This window comes from Anas acuta, chromosome 4 (assembly GCF_963932015.1).
Source record: "Anas acuta chromosome 4, bAnaAcu1.1, whole genome shotgun sequence".
NCBI classification, from domain to species: Eukaryota; Metazoa; Chordata; class Aves; order Anseriformes; family Anatidae; genus Anas; species Anas acuta.
In genome coordinates, this window is record NC_088982.1 from 60,799,667 (window position 1) to 60,818,199 (window position 18,533).

General features: G+C 46.7%; 1 protein-coding gene across 8 annotated transcripts in view; it reads right to left on the reverse strand.

Moving 5' to 3' along the window:
• SEPTIN11 (septin 11) overlaps positions 1 to 18,533 on the reverse strand; it is a 65,432-nt gene that overhangs the window by 3,751 nt on the left and 43,148 nt on the right. For 5 of the 8 annotated variants that reach the window (XM_068679281.1, XM_068679279.1, XM_068679280.1 and 2 more), the window contains exons 8-10: positions 14,865 to 14,997; positions 13,670 to 13,857; positions 3,171 to 6,138 (exon numbers count right to left, since the gene is read on the reverse strand). In XM_068679281.1, the coding sequence (XP_068535382.1) occupies positions 6,123 to 6,138; positions 13,670 to 13,857; positions 14,865 to 14,997 (337 nt within the window). In that variant the 3' untranslated portion in view covers positions 3,171 to 6,122. Of the gene's footprint in view, positions 1 to 135; positions 1,779 to 3,170; positions 6,139 to 13,669; positions 13,858 to 14,864; positions 14,998 to 18,533 lie in introns of those variants that run through there. The other 3 variants (XR_011095545.1, XM_068679276.1, XM_068679277.1) reach the window with 3 other exon arrangements.

Sequence of the window (18,533 nt, forward strand, 5' to 3'; positions counted from 1 at the left end):
TGCCCGGAGCTGGACCTCCCTCCTGTCACACACAGGCTTTCGGAAGGTCGCAGGGCACAGCTACACGGGTGAGGTGGTGGGGCCAGCAGCACTGGATGTCCTCTCCTTTGAACTAAACCCCCCAAACCTGCCACCTTGTTTTTGCTTGCTTGCAGTGAATGATGCCCAGCCACCCACGACTGCACAACGCGGGTGAGCAGGCACAGGGCAGGGCTCAAAAAACAGCCCCGTGCCCTGCTAAGAGCAGGAGCTCCACAGTAAGTGACTACATTTCAGGAGAAAGGCTGTAACAATGGTGTTTCACAGGCTAGACTCCTACCACAAGATAAACCCAGACCACAAATCGTAAGTAAGAAAAAAGTCCAGGGACTCACAGAAAATTGAGGGCATTCCCTCCTCGAAGCAGGGACCCTGAGGAGGGCATCCCTTCAGATCAGGCAGCAGCATGCAATTCTGTTTGTAGCACAAATTGTTACAGCATCCACACCAGGCCAATACTTAATAATCTTTCCCATTGTATCTATAAAGTCACCTGATTGCAGATGTTTCCAGGACAAACAGGTTTTCTATTGTGATAGAAAAATTGCCACCCCCGTGGAGGGAGCCTCAGGAGATGTAACCCTCAGCACTGAGCAGCGCTGAACAATGCTGTGCTTCTGGACACAAGGCAGCTGAGTTCGGTGAACACCCCTGGCACCCTGTGCTTCTCGCACAAATTGGAAGAGGCAAAACTTAGACAATTTAATAGTACATTTTCTTTGGCAGATTAGAGGAGGTTAACTCATTGATTAAGGTTTGCAGATGAGGAAAATCACCAGTATTTGGTCAGAAGAAAAGCGCACAACCCCACACAAAGAACATCCGAAGGGGCAGGCTACCTCCTTCCATCCATCTCAGACCAGCTAGAGGTCACCACACACCAAGCCTGCAAGCTTTCTTTTTACACTTGAACAATGCTTTGGCACTCTTCAAGCCTTTTGAGTGTATTCACTTCCAAAGTAAACGAGTACCCCATATTCAGGGTAGGAAAAAAAAATCATCACTAATTAGACCTCGTAAAAATATAAAGAAGTCAATCTAAGCACAAGTCAGTGCAGCTCAATTGCACAAGTCTCCTACTCTGCTCATACAGAGGCAGATCAACTAGAAAATAATAAAGCCTCGACCGCCCAGAACAGGTCCTTCAGTGCAGCAGGATGCAACAGCAGCCATCTCCGCTTCACGCAGCTTCATGCTAACAAGTCCCCCAGGTCTCAGGACGCATTTTCATCACACGTCAGAGCAGCACGGGACGTACTTGTGATGAAGTTGTGGCGTCCGAAGCAGCCAGACTCAAGCTTCAGAGGCAGCCCTGAAGCCCTCTGGCTACGCACACTCACCAGCATCCCGTCTGCCAGTCTCTTCGTCATCAGCAGCATGTGCACGTTATGGCAGAAGGGAAGAAAACAGGGAGGGGAAAAAATCCCACAGCAGCATCTCATGTTACAGCCAAGCTCCCTCCTCCAGCCGTTACCTCTGTCATTTTTGGTAGCCTCAATTCTGCTGGCAACGCGCCGGGAGCAGCCCGAGCCCGCACAGAGACACACAGCACAGCGCACCCTCAGACGCACAGGTGGGAAACAAAAAGGGAAGGAGAGGAGGGCAGACGTGATGGAAGAATGAGATGGCTCTCCTCCCGGCGGGGGCCCACGCAGCCACAGGCTCTTCCAGTGCCCTACTGTCCGCTGGGAGAGAGGGTGTGGGGGCTTTGGCAAGATGACGGTTACATAAAGAAGAAGCTACAGGAAGAGAAAAAAAAAGAAAAGAAAAGAAACAGAGGTTCAGAATTGAAATGAAAAACAGAAAGTGAGAGACAGAGAGAAAGAAAAAAAAGGAGGAACAACATTTTAGAGCAAGTAAGCCATGAATGAAAGGAGTGCGCTGGGGACGTGTCATACAAACCAGCTGCATGGGAGCAGTGGGGGCCCGCACCTCGCCAAGGCACCACACCTGGGTCAGGGAACATACGAAGGCTCGTGGCAGCCACACAGAGCCACTGACAAACACCAGCACAAGTCTACAGAGACAGCCCGATGGCACAAAACAGCCTGTTGGGGAACCTCGAATGTCCTCACATCCCTCCCATCACACCTGGGAAACGGCAGCAGCAAACCAAAGTCACAAAGGCAACTCAAAGACCAACGCGTTTGGGTAAAAAATATATTTCCTCTCCCCACTTCAAGTGTTGGCACTATTTGTGGACGTAGCCTAAAGAATATACAAGAAATAACTGAGCTTATGCTATGAGGTTATTATTCAATTTGTAATTCAAAAAAAAAAAAAAAAAGAAATACTTTAACATCAAATAAAGTGACAATATCTAACAGATGCATACATATAATTCGCATTAACACTGTATGTAGGTTACACAATTATTTAGTTACAAACATGGGTTATTTTCAAATAGCAAGGTAATAAAGTTCTACATCTATAGTTTAAGGCAATCAGGATATTAAAAATGTATACAAATACAATATTTCTACCGCTGTTCACAGCTTTATTTTCCGTTAATTAAAAAACCCTTCATATTTGTATAGTCCCATGCTGATACACGCTGATGAGTGTCATGGATATCGTGTACTGCAAATGCAACCAGGGTCCTTGGAGAAGAGACAGAAACACGCTTCTAACACCTTAGAAGGGCAAATGGTAACTGGAGTCAAATGGACACAGCTGATATGATCACACACAAAAAGACATTTCCATTCTCACTCGGATGTTCTAGGAGAAGCAGAATTACAACTACCTGGAGAAACACTGGTCATGTTAAATAAGGGCATGCTTAAAGAGACACAGAGATGTAACTCTCCTTGGCGCGACTTCGAGCTGCCAGAAGCACACACAGCGAGGGTGCAACACGCATTGCAGGTTTTGGGCTGCAGAGGAGCTGGGGGCAGGTGTCTTTTGCTGCTTTCCCCACTCCCCAGCGGCACCACAGGCTGCAGCACAGCAAGGAGATGCAGTCAGTGACCCTGAGCTCAAAGGGCGCCTGCCTGCCTTCCCAGAGCGCTATGGGCGATATCCACCTTCTCAGTGGACTGCCAGACACGTGGCATGCCCACCCCTACAGAGCAGTCGTGGCCCCTCTCAACAACCTGGATTTTGTTCCTTTTTCTCTTCTGGGGTTCATCCCATGCCTAGGGAACATCATCGTCCCAGAAACACGCATGCCTGTGTGCTTTCCTGCTCGTTTGTGTTACTCTCAGGTTTGAAATCCACCTTATTAGGGACGTGCAGCATCATCAGCTCGTTATCATCGCTGTCTAATGGCACGTTAAAGCTTGCAGTGCTTCATGAGCAATGCAACCGTGTGGCTGTCCAGCCCCAGTTTCACCAGCCGATTTGCAAGATTGAGGCGTGCAGGGAAGCTATGCAGGGTAACTCAGACATTCAACAGCAGATGGATGTCATGTTCCTATGGCTATTTTTTTTCCCAAAATCTCAGCAAAAGCAGGTTATTACAGGAAGTTTTAAAATAGTTTTAACAATGCCACTTGTACGTAAGTGGACTTAAAAGAAGTCCCCAGCAAAACACCTGGTTTACTCATGTTAGTAGTGAGCAGAAAGGGTGAGTCTCTTACTACTGTACTTACGTGCAAAAGTGAAAGCACATCCAAATAGATTTGAGAGCATCATTTACTCCATGCAGAACCAGGGACTACTGTGAAAAAAGGCATAAGTAAAGGAAAGAAGTGCAGCAATAACCAGCTAAACATGGCCCAGGGTTTTGAGGAGAAAAAAGTCATTATTAATTCCTCCTTTGGAGAAGAAAACAAAATGATACCTTTCACTTTTGCAAGTTTCTGGTTATTCCCAGTTTCTCCAAAACAGCTTGCTTTGTGCTGGAGGAAGAAACCCAACCAAAAATACATGAATGCACTTGGCCATGGCTTTCTGTCAGAAAAGAAAAATGGCTCGACTCAGCTGATCTCCCCTGCCAAACATCCCTTGGAAAGGCTGTTAAATGAAGCAGGACAAACACACGTTAAAGTTAAGTTTTTTACTTGGCACAAAATGCTGGTAATTAAAAAGAGGACATGCACAGAGACAGCTGAAACAAAACATATTGCCACAAGCATTCAGGCTTGAGACAGGAGCACATGATGGGATTGTAAAAAAATCCACGCCAGCAGATTTCTTCCTTGATAACTCAAGGTTTTAAAGTTAGGTTTGACAGAATTCACAAGAACCATAGTTTTATTTTGCTAAATGACCTTCTAGAAAACCTACCTAACCTGACAGAAGCACATTGTGGTTGACAAGACCAGGAGGTATGATTGGAAGAAAAAAGAGACAACTACTTTATTTCTAGCTTGCTCATCTCTGATTTTTGCCGTCTATCCAAGACACTGTATTTAGATATCCTCTTCCCTAAGCCATGTTTAGGCAGCGAGGGTTAGAAAGCAGAAAGCCCCAAAAGCCAACCCCGAATGCATTTCTCCGACCAAAACTCCAGAAAAGTGATAATTCTTTTTTTTTTTTAAAGAACATTCAGAGAGGCAAGAAATTTCATCCCAGAAACAAGCAAAGAACTGCAGCGTGTGAGACTTAAGTGGAGAGAGCTATTTTTAGGAGTGCTTTAAAGAAAGAAACAGGAGACTACCTAGCTAGGAGCAGTGGAAATGCTGGCAGCACATCAGCAGAAGAGAAAGAAATCCAGCAGTCATAGGGTAAGCATGGCTCGCCACTTCTTGGGTAGGAAGGGAAAGACTCTGTCCAAAAAGCAATGGCATAGAAAATAAAACATTAAACAGACCGATTTCCGCACCGTGCCGGCCAAAGAGCGAAGCCTGGCTTACGTTAGATATCTCATTTGCACTTTTCAGGGGATATGTGACTGTGACAGGCACCCTCTCCCCCTCCTTGGCTGCTTTGTCCACCCCTCTGAGAAGGCCAAGTCACTTTGAGGTTTAACAAACCTCTGGCCTCTCCTCAACATGCTTTGACGTGTTATCTTTCTGATGCTTTTCAGGCAACGGGGCAGTCACCCTAGGCATGCAGCACATTTTCTGCCCTGGTTGCTCCAGGGATGGATATCCTAATTCGAACCTTTCATGTTAACCAGTGTTTGGCCAATAAAATGGGATTCCCTTGACTTGAAAACCTGGATGCTGTAAATATGTGGGTAAATAATGCTCCTGAAGGCAGCAAAAGGATGTTGAAGGGTACATGCCTTCCTCTGCCTGGGCATTTGATTCCCTCAGCACTGCTAAGTCTCGCCAAGATCATGCACACAGGAAACCTGGCACTATTTTAAGTGAGGTTTCAGAGGTTACGGTCAAGGAAGTGATGCATGGGAAGCAGGAACGAGACAGGGTCCCTGCTCCAGGCACCTGCAGCGCTGTTCGGTTCCCACCGCAGCATTCGGCGAGCAGACACTACACTGACCTGGAAGGGTGGCTGTGAAAATATGCCAGCAGGTGACAACGAACCCCGGCCAACAAATATTATCTGGTCAGACAACAAAAACAGTAGCTAATAAAAAAAATAAATCATGCAAATGTAATGGCATGCAAGGTGAGTTAAACTTTTGTTACCTACACACACACATACCCCCCTCCCTCCCTCCCCAACAGCGGGACAAGTTTTGCTCTAAGACACTCGCTCCTGAAGGGATATGGGTCGGACTAAACTTCAGGGTTTAGTCACAGCAGGAAGCCAGCTGTAACCCTCAGACAGCAATAAATCCCTGAGGCTGGTTTCTGCGGACCAGGGGACCCCTTCAGCACAGGGCTGTGGCAGCCGGCCCTCCGAGAGCTGGGTAGGCACAGTGACACTCACCCGGAGCTGCCGACCTCCAGCCCTGACTCTCAGTTCAGATCTGGTGCCAAAAATGATTTATCACTGCTGGTTTTGCCCAGGAAAATCAATGGTATCGTTTCGCTTCCACCCCCACCCCCCTGGGATTTCCTGAGGCACACAGTCCTGCACCCAACCCTCCTTCCTTCTTGTTCCCACTATGTTATTAGATGAGTTAATAGTTATTCATGTTAAAAAAACAAAAACAAAACCAAAAAACAGATGGCAGAGACACATTACTGCAAAAGCAGGTGAATGCAGGAACATCCTTGGCTGGACAGGCTTTATGTGAAGCTTGCACTGCAAGTTAAAAAAAAAAAAAAAAGGACAAAAAGAAGTTAGCAATAACAGAAACCAAAATGGAAAAAAAAAATAAAAATCAAGGAAAGCTGGGAGAGCCAACACCAGCAACCTGCTACGGTGGGTGGGCATGCAGATGAATTACAGAACTAAAAAGAAAATGAACCTCCCAGCTGAGCTCTACTCTAGCCTACGTGATAAGCAAAAGATCAAAAAAAAGTCTAAGGGGGAAGAAGTATGGAACAACCAACCCTGCAAGCACGTGGTTGGAGCCTTCATGTTTCACCTTAAAGCTTTTTTTCAGAAGTAGTACTGGGGGGACTTGACTGCAGATGTCCAGTTCTCATCACGTGAACGTGGTCTCTGTTGCAGAAAGCTGTGCCTGGACGTTTCTGAAATGCAGACAGCTCAAAGCTGGGCACCACGAGGTCTCCCTACACTTCAGCAAACATGGGTTTTCAAGCCCAAGTCAGATCCTTCAGACATCACGAAAACCTTCTTTTAACAGGGTGTTGGGCCAGGCCCTGACATACACGCTACAGCTGTGTGACAGATCAGGGATCACTCTGGGACTAAGCACGGCCCATGACAGCCAGCCAGTCAACATTGGATTGGAAATTATTATATTCGAATGAAGCCGGAAAATAGTTTTTCCATCTGGTTTCCAGAAGAAAGAAACAGAGCCCAAACAGATGGTCCTGGCTCCTAGGCGGGCCGAGGATGAGCGAGTAACCCAACGACACATGTTGAGGCACGCACGTGGTGATCTACCAAACAACAGGCAAGAGGCCATTTGCTGCTCCTATTTTCAAAAGGTTTTGCCAGGAATCAACTCCAGATTGTTTGGGTTCGAAGCGTGGTCCCATCCCGAAATTATGGCAGTATGCTCAGTCAGGAAAAGACTTGAGTACGTGTCTGTACTGCGGTCATGTGAGGGTCTGAGGCACACAGATGTGCTGCCCCAAAAACAGCACGCTTCTCTGTCATCAGGCCTTATCGCCAACAACTTAGGATGAAAAAAGCATAGAAGTAGAGGAATCTGAGAAATTGAGTAGAAAAAAGTAAGGTAGAAGACAGCTTGTTCCTGCAGAGAGAGCCTGGAAGTCAACAGGGCCAAGTTCTCCCTCATGGGATCGGGCCAGCAGCAGATTTGGCCCCGAGCCTTCTCTCCAGCCTGTACAGCACGGTGGAAAGTCTCTGCTGTCCTAGCTGGAGAAATCAGATCCCACCTTGGGAAAGAATTGTTCCCATGAAATGCTTCCTAAGGGAGGTGAGAGGGACTGTGCATGGCAAAGACTTCCTGCAGCAACTGCCCGAGCACCAACGGTGCACCTCAGCACTAAGAAAGGGTTTTGTGAGCTTGGAATAGCAGGGCTGCATCTGTCCTCTTCTTTATGGGTGAAAAAGGGCTGTTAAGCCCTATGGCCAGTGATGATCAGATCAATAAGGATATGGTCACTTACAAAATACCAGGGATCATGACAGGCAGGACATTACTGCACTATTCTGTCAGTGGTCATGTGCAGCAGTTTTAATACCATAAGCAGAATCTGCCAAATTACTACCAGCCCTCAGAAACTGGTGTACAATGCTATTAGTTCAGTGCAGCAGATAGGGATGGCTCGTGGCAATTATTGGATCCAGCCCAGGCAGGGTAGCAGTAACAAAAAGTACCCAAATGCAGCTTTTGAGAGGGGCAGGGGTGCCTGCTTCACTGAAACCTTAGATTATCAGCAGCACTCCTGACTGCTGGCGTAATGTAGGCACCCGAGAAACTTCCTTGAGGGAAACTGGGGCTGTAGCTTCAGGACCATCTGTGCAGGTGGTGAATAAAGGAAAGGAGGCAAAATTGAAAGGAGTTGCATCACAGGTGATGAGGAAACAAACGTGGGATGATCTTGTGCAAGCTGGTGCCCCACCACCAGAAATAAATAGGATCACAGCATCAGAAACGCTTCACCAATGGCAAAAGTTAGGGTAAAAAAAAAAGAAAAAAAGCTTCCCCTGCACTCCTCTGCCACCTCCAAGCAAAGCACTGTCAAATGCCAAAATAGCAGAAATGAAGGTTTGGCAGGTCCCCCACAACTGCTGCCTCTAATGGTGAAGGGGACTGGCGTCCCGATGTTCCTTTAACTACGAAGTGTGGGTCTGGAGGGGTTTTACATGTGGTAGCTCTGGGGAATACTGGAGCTGAAGTTCCTGTATTACACAGTAATACCAACAGTAAAGAAGCCACATCACGGATCTGCATACTGGGGTGAAATCCCAGCCCGTCCCTCTGACCTAATTTAACAACAGGATGAGACCCATTTGCAACAACGCTGCCAATTGCCCCAATTAAATAATGCATTTTGGGTATTGATGGGGAGGGTGAGAAACCATTCAGGGGCACTTCAACAAGTGGAAATCATTAAAGAAACCATGCCTGCTATTAATATTCCTACATGGCCCGTTTGAAAAATCAGATGGCACTTGGGGAGTGCCTGTAGGTTACAGAGAACTGAATAAAGCCACCCCTCTATGTGCAGTTACAAATCCAGATGTGGTTACTATCGTAGAAATAGCAAAAATTCACAACCCTGCAAGGCAGTGATCGATGCTGCTGATGCTTTCTTTTCAATAGCCATTGCTTCAAACAGCCAAGACGTTTGCCTTCACCTGGCAACAAAACCAATAGACTTCCTAAATCCTGCCTCAGGGGTATAAACACGGACCCGCCATTTGCTACTAAAGGACAGTAGCTGACGTAGCACTGTGGCTGGGTACCAGCACTGTTTACCGTTACATTAATGATCTATTGATCGTGGCAGAGTCACAACCAGAAGCCAAAACAGCTGCTGAATCCCTGAAAGTGCACTTACAGGACCAAGGCTGGGCAATGAATCCAAAGAGAAGAATAGAGGACCCTAGAACTATGGTGCAATTCTGGGGACCAGTTTGGCATGGACAGATTAGAGAACTGCCAAACAAGGTACAGCAAATAGTCCAGCAATTTCCTGTACCAACCACAGTAAAACAACTGCAGACTTCTCTGGGACTTTTATGGCAGAAAATTTTTATTCTACGTCTTGCAGTATTAATGCGCCCTCTGCAGCAACTGACCAGGAAAAGAGTTGTTGTTCTATGATCCTATTACAACACCTCAAGCACAAATTGTTTACACTTACAGATTGCCCAAATCTTGTGTCCAAAGAAGGACAATGAAGCTGGCAAAGGGTCTATTGAACAAGTCTTATGAGGAGCGGCCAAGGGAGCTGGGATTGTTTAGCTTGGAGAAAAGGCAGCTCAGGGGAGACCTCACTTTTTTGTAAAATTACCTTAAGGGAGGCTGTAGCACGGTCGGGATCCGTCTCTTCTCCCAAGAGCCAAGTGATAAGACACGGGGAAATGGCCTCAAGTTGCACCAGGAGACGTTTAGGTTAGATATTAGGAGAAATTTCTTTACTGAAAGGGTTGTGTGGCACTGGAACAGGCTGCCCAGAGAAGTGGCTGAGTCACCATCCCTGGAGGGCTTCAAGAAATGTGTAGATGTAGATGTACAGATGTAGATGTAGGTGTTTGGTAGCATGTTTTAGTGGTGGTCTTTAGTACTAGGTTAAATATTGAACTAGATGATCTTAGAGGTCTTTTCCAACCTGAATGACTCTATGGTTGTTTAGCAGGACTGCAACCTGTTAGTCTACACATAAAGACTCATATAATAAACCCTGAGTATGCAGTATGGTTCGGTACTCCAAATTCTCCCCTTTTTCTACATCTTCTGTTTATATCAGATTCTTGAGTTCTTATGTTTCAGGTACATATGACATATACCTGTGCCTTATCTAGGGTAGACAGCAATGAAACAGTGTCATTGGTGTTGCAAAAAAACATTGAACTGAAGTACAATCTGAAAAAGTAGAAGCCATAGCTCTTCAATCTGTGTGGGCAGTTACAGCATCTAAAGCCACCAAGGCTAGAGGAACATTGGCTGAAGAAGCTGGAGCAACTGTAAATGCATTACTGGAAGGAGATGACACCCCTATTTTCCTTTCCTGTCATGGTTTGGCTCAGCATGCTTTATTGACTTGTACTACAAGCACCTACCCTGGATATATTTCCCCAAGATCAATAGGTAAATATTTGGGTTGGGTTGGCCTTTACTGTAACCAATTCCTCATTGTTATTCTTTCCAAGTAGTGAACAGAGAGCCTGGCATGTGCCCCTGCACAAGGTTTAAAATGGACAAGTCAATTGCCTTAAAATTGGAAGCATCTGCTGCATGCTAAGGAACCTCACAGAATCAACTGGTGATGTACTACCTCCTTCTTCAACGTCATTACAGCTGTCATAAGGCTGAAGGCATGTGCTACTTCAACATAGCCAGCTAGTGTGCAGGATGACATTCAACAGCTCCAGGACTTACTGCATCCAGAGAAACCATCTGTTGGCGATGCCTGGCTAAGTCTCTGACAGGATGTGTGGTGCATCTCACTGAGAACACCGTACGTTTATATGTTAATTCCTTTTCCTTTATGTTATTACATGACTCTTTAAGTTACCCTGCCCCACACTGCTAGCCCATTCTTGAGCAAAGGGGGTGGAACCTAGTAGGAAAAGTGTTAAAAGCAGAAGATTGTCGAGAAGGATTGTAAATAGGTTCAAGTGACCTTGCAGCTGGGAGTACGTAAAGCCTGGAGAGCAGAGGCATAGGAAAACACCTACCACAACTATTGCTGTTTATCCTCTACACGTTTGACAAGTAGCACATCTATGCATAGCTAACATAGGTGTTTGGTAGACTTGGAGGTGCCCTCCGGGACATGCTTGAGCTCCCTGCATTGGTATGGAGAAGATCAAAGCACACTGAGGGTGACAGCACAGTGGTAAACCCACACTTGTGTGGGCTCTCTATAAGCAGGTGTCAACAGCAGGCCAGCAGTCTTCTAGCATGGACCGAGCTCATCAGTGCCTGTGTGCCCACCTGCATGCCCCTGCCTGGCTGCTGCTCTGGAGATTCCCCGTCTGGCCAGGTAAAGAAAAGAAATGCACTCCGAGCTTCTGCCCTGGGCCTGCAGTTCCTCTGCTGCCTGAGCTGATGCACACAGAAGCCTCAGAAAAACCAGGATGTGCTACAAGGCAGAAGCATCAGCATTTCCCTTTAGAGCTGCTGTTAGTAACTCAGACACTACAGAACCATTGAAGCAGTTGCTGCACCTGCTGTGGAGCGACACTGCAAGGGCATGCTGCTTACGGACGTGCATGTTCCTCATGACTGGACTTCTGTAAATGCGTCAGCAAAGCAGAAACTGCGTTGTCACAGCCGCTAGAAACGTCAATGAATCACACCCACAACATTGTGCTTGTACCACCCAACTTCACAGAAGCAAACAGCAGCTAACCGTGGCTACCAGAAGTTACAAAACTTCCCCAACCATTTCATACTACTCTCGTATCTCAGAGGTGCAAAAAAAAATGATTGTAATGTTCTTAAAAAATATTTAACTACCGACTCTGTTTGAGGTAAGGTCTTGAAAATTTTCTGTTGTGTTTAGGAAATGGGCCACCACGTCTGAATTCTCAGGTGAGAGAAGACGGCATTTCAACCTATCCGACTCAGGCACCGTCGCAGAACGGCGTGTCAGCATGCTGGGACAACAGCTGCCAGATACTTATTTCCACAGTTCGGCACACCACTGGCCGGTCTGTAATGATTTCGTTACCCAAGCAGAGCATGCAGCACACAATCGCTCCACGTATCTCAGTGGGAGCCGAAGGCCAAGTTCTCAGTTCGCATAAAGCAGCACGGCTCCATAGGAGCTACATCAATTTACATCAGCTGAGGAACTAGCCCCAGGCCCACCCCTCCCTCTGCAGAAGAAGGCAGGGGCAGAAGCGATGAATGATGGCCACCGACCCAGTAGTAGAGATAGGGGATGTACAGTAAGCATCTGCAGAACTTCCCCAGCTATAAAAGTATATTGGTATATATGCAATGCAGCAGAGCCTCACAGGCACACCCCGTGAGACAGCTCAGGCCTGGCTGAAGTCCTCAGGTTAGCAAGGGAGACAGAAGTGTCTGTATCACAGTCCTGCCAGTGTTTTGGTTCTTTCAATGGTTACAGCTTAGTGTTACTCGAGAAGGTTACTCTGCCAGCGTTGACTCAAACACACTTGGTATCGGCTCTTAAGAGAAGCGTGGAACTGTCATTTTTGTGTGTGGATTGAAGAAAGAAGCATTTCCCAGTGAGACTGGCTGTATTAGCATCTTTACAGCTCTCCTGATTGCAGTTATCAACTAGCGCCGTTATCACAAATAACCCAGAAAAGACTTGCACAAGTATCCCCTTATTGGGTATGGAAAAACTGGATGGAATTTACAACAGGAGGCTCCAAAACAGCCTCTGTACAATAACCTGTTTTGCTTCGCTATACAAACAAGCTGTGCAGTCTACTTCACCTCTGCAATGCTTATCTGGCTTCACCATACATACCACATCCAAGTGGATGTTGCATTCTGCTTTTTAAAGGATGGTGAAGTAGCCAGTATCACGTAATAAATATGAGACTTTTGCACTAATAAGCAAACTAAACATAGCCATCTCCAAGTACAGGCTGCAAGAAAGAGATTACACCAGTTTGGGTCAATCGGGAGATTTTCAGCAAAGCTCTGCGGGGACTTAACTCTGAGCCCAAACCAATGGCAATGTTCCTCCAGTTTCAACAGAAGCAGAGTTAGGTCCACGCTGAGCACATCTGAAAATCCTGCCTCCCAGTGCTGACCACGGGAGGGACTGTCCACAGATACGCTTGGTTTCTACTGAAGTTGCAGAAACCTCAAAGTATCAGAGGGTAGGGGATTATACTCCTAGTATACAAATATAAAATAGTAGAAAACAGTGCTATTGTCTTTACTAAAAGGTACGGGGGGTTTCTTAGCTTATAACGTCAACTCGATACAAGTACAAATGCCATTTACCTGCAATTATGGTACCATAGTAGTTGCTTGTTTTTTTAAAAAACAAAGAAAACTTCTCATCTTTAAAGCAAGCTCCCAAGTATTCACTTTTGGCACTAAGATTTCCACGTCAAAATAACATGGCGGTTTTGGTTTCTGATCTACTTCTACTTACAACTATAACCTTAAAGAATGGGAACTGGGGACTACTGTCGGGTGAGAGGAGGAATGGGTTAAGACCCCTTTTTAATTTTGGCTCAGGCAGATAAATCTGCATTCAGAACAACCCAGAGCTATTCCAGAAGATGCTGGACAGATCACGGGTCAAACCTCCACCATCTGATTGCTCTCCCATACCAGTCAGACTTCAGTCAGACTTCGACAAAATTTGAAGGTACTCTTCTGGAAAAAAATTAAGATCATGTCCCTGGCCCACCCTTTAGAAAAAAAATATTTTATTTGATCAGGCTGATAAAAGCCCAGTTTCCAGTCTGGTAATGGGGAAAAGCAAATACAGACATGCAGCAAAAAAAACAAAAACAACCCCCCAAACTGTAATAAGCCCTACAAAGGATGTGGGTGACATCCGCTTACTTTTTCTTGTCCTTGTCTTTCTTGGTTTGTTGAGAACCTGCCTGCTGAGCCTGTGACTGTAATAGCTGAGCTGCTGCCTTCTTCTTTTGGAAGTTGTTCAGCTCTTCCTCAAGCTCCTTCTTTTTGTCTTCCACCTTTTTCTTCTCTTCTTGGTGAGTCCTCTTTAGATGGTCAAACTTTTCATGGAGCTGCCAGGGCAGAAAAAATAAGAATTAGAGGGGAAGGGAAGAATGTTTTACCTCAATAACAGGAAACAATGCCTGAAGTGGTCCCACTAGCACTGGGGCCTGACTGAGTCGATAAGTCACTGACCTGTCCCCCAAGAAAAATGTACCCTCGTGAAAAAAGCCCTGCAATGGACACAAGCACAGAGCAAGGAGCTAAATTGCCATAGGAATACAACAGGTCTCTCTCTGTTTCCAAGCCCGATGTTCCTACTGGAGTCTCTCATGCTTATACAATGCCAAAAAAATACAGCCAGTCAAGGTGAGGCTTTTTACTGGAGCACTTCTCTGGCCCTCCATGAGGCCCAAGAAACAGCTGCCTCCCCCAGCAAGATGTCAGTGTCTTCCCTGGCCCACAGCATCAGCTCATACACACTGAGCAAATCAGAGTAGAGCAGCTCTCAGAGAGCTCTGTCACATCCCTGCAGGACTGTGCTGAGCTGGACTTACTGCCCTCTGGGGATTCTTCGCCTACATGCTGAAAGTCTCTAGATGGAGTGGCTGCTAGTGGGCAGCACTGGTTGCAGCACAACTGGAGATCTGTAAATCAATGTTACTTCAGGAAGCAAACATTCTCTCCTTTGGGTGGGAATGAAGAGATGAGGGAGCAGTGAGAACTATGTCGCAGCAAGGCTGGCATTTCTGTGGAATCACAGCCGCAGCAGTTGTTTCTATCACTGCAGCACCTCCCACAGGCTTTAAGGTACATATCCTCCTTCAGATGCTCAAAACCAGGGAACGCTCATGCACCATTTTATGGGCACAGTGCTTGTGTGATGAGGTCACAGCACAAGCCCATGGCAGGACTAGGAACCAAGTCTGTATCTGCTCCCTCAAACTGTTTATGCCTGGCAAGCCCTTTTTCATTCAGGCTTGATGTTGGAATCCAGGTGCCCACATCCTCAGGGCTCTCTTGGAAAAATCCCAGCTCAAACTCTCACACACAGCCCTCTGAGTTACAAGATACTCACATCTTTCTCAGCTTCTTTCAATTCTGCTTCCTTTTCCTTCACTCTCATGACAAACATCTGCCTCATTTCATCCTCCTTCTTCTGGAGTTCACCCAGGAACTCGTTCCTCTTTGCTTCGTAAGTCTCTTGGAGACTGTCAAAACACAGAAAAAAAAACAAAGAGTCAGAGCTATGTTTCATGCAGAGTCATGAGTTTCCAGCCTTTGGTGATCTTACCACATCGTCCTTTCACAAAACGTCACCAGAGGTCCCTGCCGTGCAAGCAAGGCGTGAACCCCTCCCCAGAAACCTGTCCTATTTTTTTAGATGGCAGCAACAGGGGTGGCAGCGGGGGTACAAACCGGCAAGCAAAACTGAGCACACTGTTCAGGATCCTGTAAATCACTCAGCAGGCAGGATCCCTGTCCTCCAAAATATACAGCCACTGCATAAGGAACCTCTGGTGCTAGCACAGCTTGTTACCTGCTTGATTCACACCTTCTTGCTTCTCCACGCTGATTGTCCTGAATCTCTTCATTTGACGTGCAAGGTTTGTCGAGCAGAGACAGGCATAGCAAAGAGCAAAATCTGGCTGTATGCAGTTCATTAAGCATGGTGTTGACACAAAGCAAAATTAACTTTCACTATTCACTGCTAATGGATTCAGACCAGGAGCTTTATTAAGATAAAGCCACCTTGGGAGACCTCTCTTTCTCCTTTAGCTCTCAAGGGAGACAGTCTTTGCAAATGACTGCCAGCATTCCCGCTCTGAATAACCATACCACCCGATTCTTTCATTCCTTTATTCCCCCCTCTACTTCTTCACATTCCTTTATTTCCCCAGCACTGAGATATCACAGCAAATATTTGGGACACAAACACGTTGTACATGCACCTCTGAGATTTTCAGGGCCTCGCAGGAAATCTGGATGCCAAATTCCTTTTCGATTTATTCCTTACATGGATTTGGGTATTTCAGCTGTTACGATAGTGTGGGAATGATAACTGTTTCCCCAAGAAGCTTCTCTGAAACTGCATTTTTTAAAAGAAAATGCCACTGCTATCAGAGAGATGTGCTGCATGCATGCACCTAAGGAACACATTAACCACTGGGCCAGTGGGACATGTTAATCCCATTAAAATCAAGGTTTTGTCGTTCCTAGTCTGTGCCTATATTTTTTTTTTTATTTGAACTGGGGAATAAAACTGGACACACAGACTCAAGACCTGGGCTAACGCTGCTAACTGATGGGCACTTGGATTTCCTCTTAAGGTACTCCACCGAGGAGCCGCCTGAGCTGCTCTTACATTACACAGCACCCGGCACTGTGGAGCAACCCCACGATTCCAGCTGACCACAGCAGCTTCCTGGACAACAAACCAAAAAGGCTCACTGTACAAATCGCAGAAATCTTTTCATGTGAGAACAGAGCAAGAGGCATCTTCGGACTCTGAACTCAGTTAAGACCCGCTCCAGTCACAGTGGATGGAGATTGGGCCACTCGAATCAACGCCTCCCTAAAATTCAGTCTTGGACTTAATCCTCTGGCTGTGGATGTTGAAACCCCCATTTATAAACCCTTTTGAAGGGACTGGCTGCAGCCTAGGAAAACTCTCAGCGCGGATTAGTCTCTGCTGCTCAGTGCCCAGAAATGCAATCTGCAGTTAGTGACATCCCATCCTAGGGAGCAGCAGAGCCTTGCAGACTGAAAGGGAAAGCTGCACGCTGCGAGTTGTATCCTGCACTGCAAAACTTTTCCTTGCAAAGCTCACTTCCAACACTGCAGTTCCAGGCAAGCAGAAAAAGGCTTGTAGGAACTAGGGCAGAGGCTTGTGGTTAATTTTTCCCAGCTCCAATGCTAATCCCAGCTTCAGTCAAACATTTGCCACTTACCTAAAGCCAGAAAACCTAAATCTCTACTGAAGTGACTCTGATTTCCAAAGAAGCTAAATTCACAGAGAAACTGGCCTGGCAACTCCAGGCTGCATATGAAAAAACACTTCCAGCCCCAGGGAATAACAGTCCAAAGCTACTGGGATCCCTACAGCTTCTCACAGACACAGATGACAAGGGAATTTGCTTTTTAAGTACACAACAGTTTGCTGGGGTCTTTTGCCCAGCTCACCCCGAGAGTTACGAAGGGCTCCCTGGTGCAAACTGGCTGAAGAGCAGCGGTCTCCCAGTACCAGGAGGGAAAGCACGGCTTCGATTGCTGGTCTCAGGAAGAACAGAGAGAACCAAACCTCCTGTTCCCCTCATTTCAGACATACATCAGCCTCAGCCAAACAGCTCGGGTTCATGGGTTCTGTTTGTTTATGGGAGAGAGGGAGGGAGGAGGCAGCCAGAGCGAACTGTTCTGAACTAGCACGTACCAGATGGAGAAATTCTGTACGTTTTCATTTCCTTTCTACTTATAGCTTGGTCAAAAGAGGCCTCGTGCACAGGAAGCAATGGAAATTCCTCAGATTCCTGGAAGGGAAGGGCTGAGTCCATCTTAAGCCATTGCTCTCCAGAAAGGAAATCCAATAAAGCTTCACACTTGGGCTCAGTAACAGAACTCAGCACAGTTTCTCCACTGCAAAAGAAATGCAGCTGCATAGCCTCAGCAAGTCACAAATCAAACCCTGAACTGAAGCAAACTCTGTGTTGTGGCACAGGCCTCGCTCTGCTCTCTGCGGACTGCTGTTTTCCAGAAACAGGAGCACGAGGCCCCCCGCTCAGCCTTCTGCTCTGGAGCCCACCTGGTTTTTCCCTATTGAACATCTGAGATGAATTGCGTCCGTGGTAATCTGCACAAGCCAGCTGCGTGTCTGCCATCTCAAGATTGGCATGTCCATTCCTGACATGCACGAGTGCTACAGAGATAAACCAGCGTCAGTGCAAAGATGCTGGAGTAATCCTGACTCCTTTCCCCTGGGGCAGAGAGGAGCGTGGGATGCTCCCAAAGCGGGGGGGGGGGCAATTATTAGGGAAAAGGTGGGGAGAAACAGGAAACGGAGGAAGAAAACAAACATTCACTCCCAAATTCCCACACAGCTGATGTTCCTGGCTAATGACTTGGGCTTTGGACCAATAAAGCTGTCAGAGGCAGCATAAACTTTGTAGTTAGCAGTAAGCCAAGCCTCACGCATCAGACCATAGCACTGTCTTCACACAGCACCTTGCACCAGCTGTGGAAAACCCTAGGAGAGCCAACAAGAACATTTATCTCAGGATCTCCCCGTGGGTGACCAACCTCCACGCATGAGTCGGCTTCATCTCAGCACGGACACAGCTGCACTGGACGCACTTTTTACAAACCCAGCTGTTGTACCTGGCAGAGTGAGCTGGCAGCAAAACACAGTTGAGTCTACGTTGGAGGAAAGGGGGCACTAACACATCACTTTATGATTGCAAAACCTGCCCTGTTCCAGAGGCAGAAAGCATCAGAAGTTCCTGGGCAATTTGCTTTCCAAAAATCAGCTTTCCAACTCCAACACGAGCTTTATTCCTGAAGATGTGGCATTTTTAAGCTGGAGTGTTAACCAGCCAAACTTCTCCCGTGTTTTTCCTGTACAAAGCATAAGCCCTGGGGGCAGGATTGCACTGCACAAAGTCTTACTGCCCAGCCACACTTCAGATCTCGGATGCTTTAAGTGACCACGGCTATTCCCTCCGTGGTCCATGCAAATGCTGGCGTCCTGAAGACC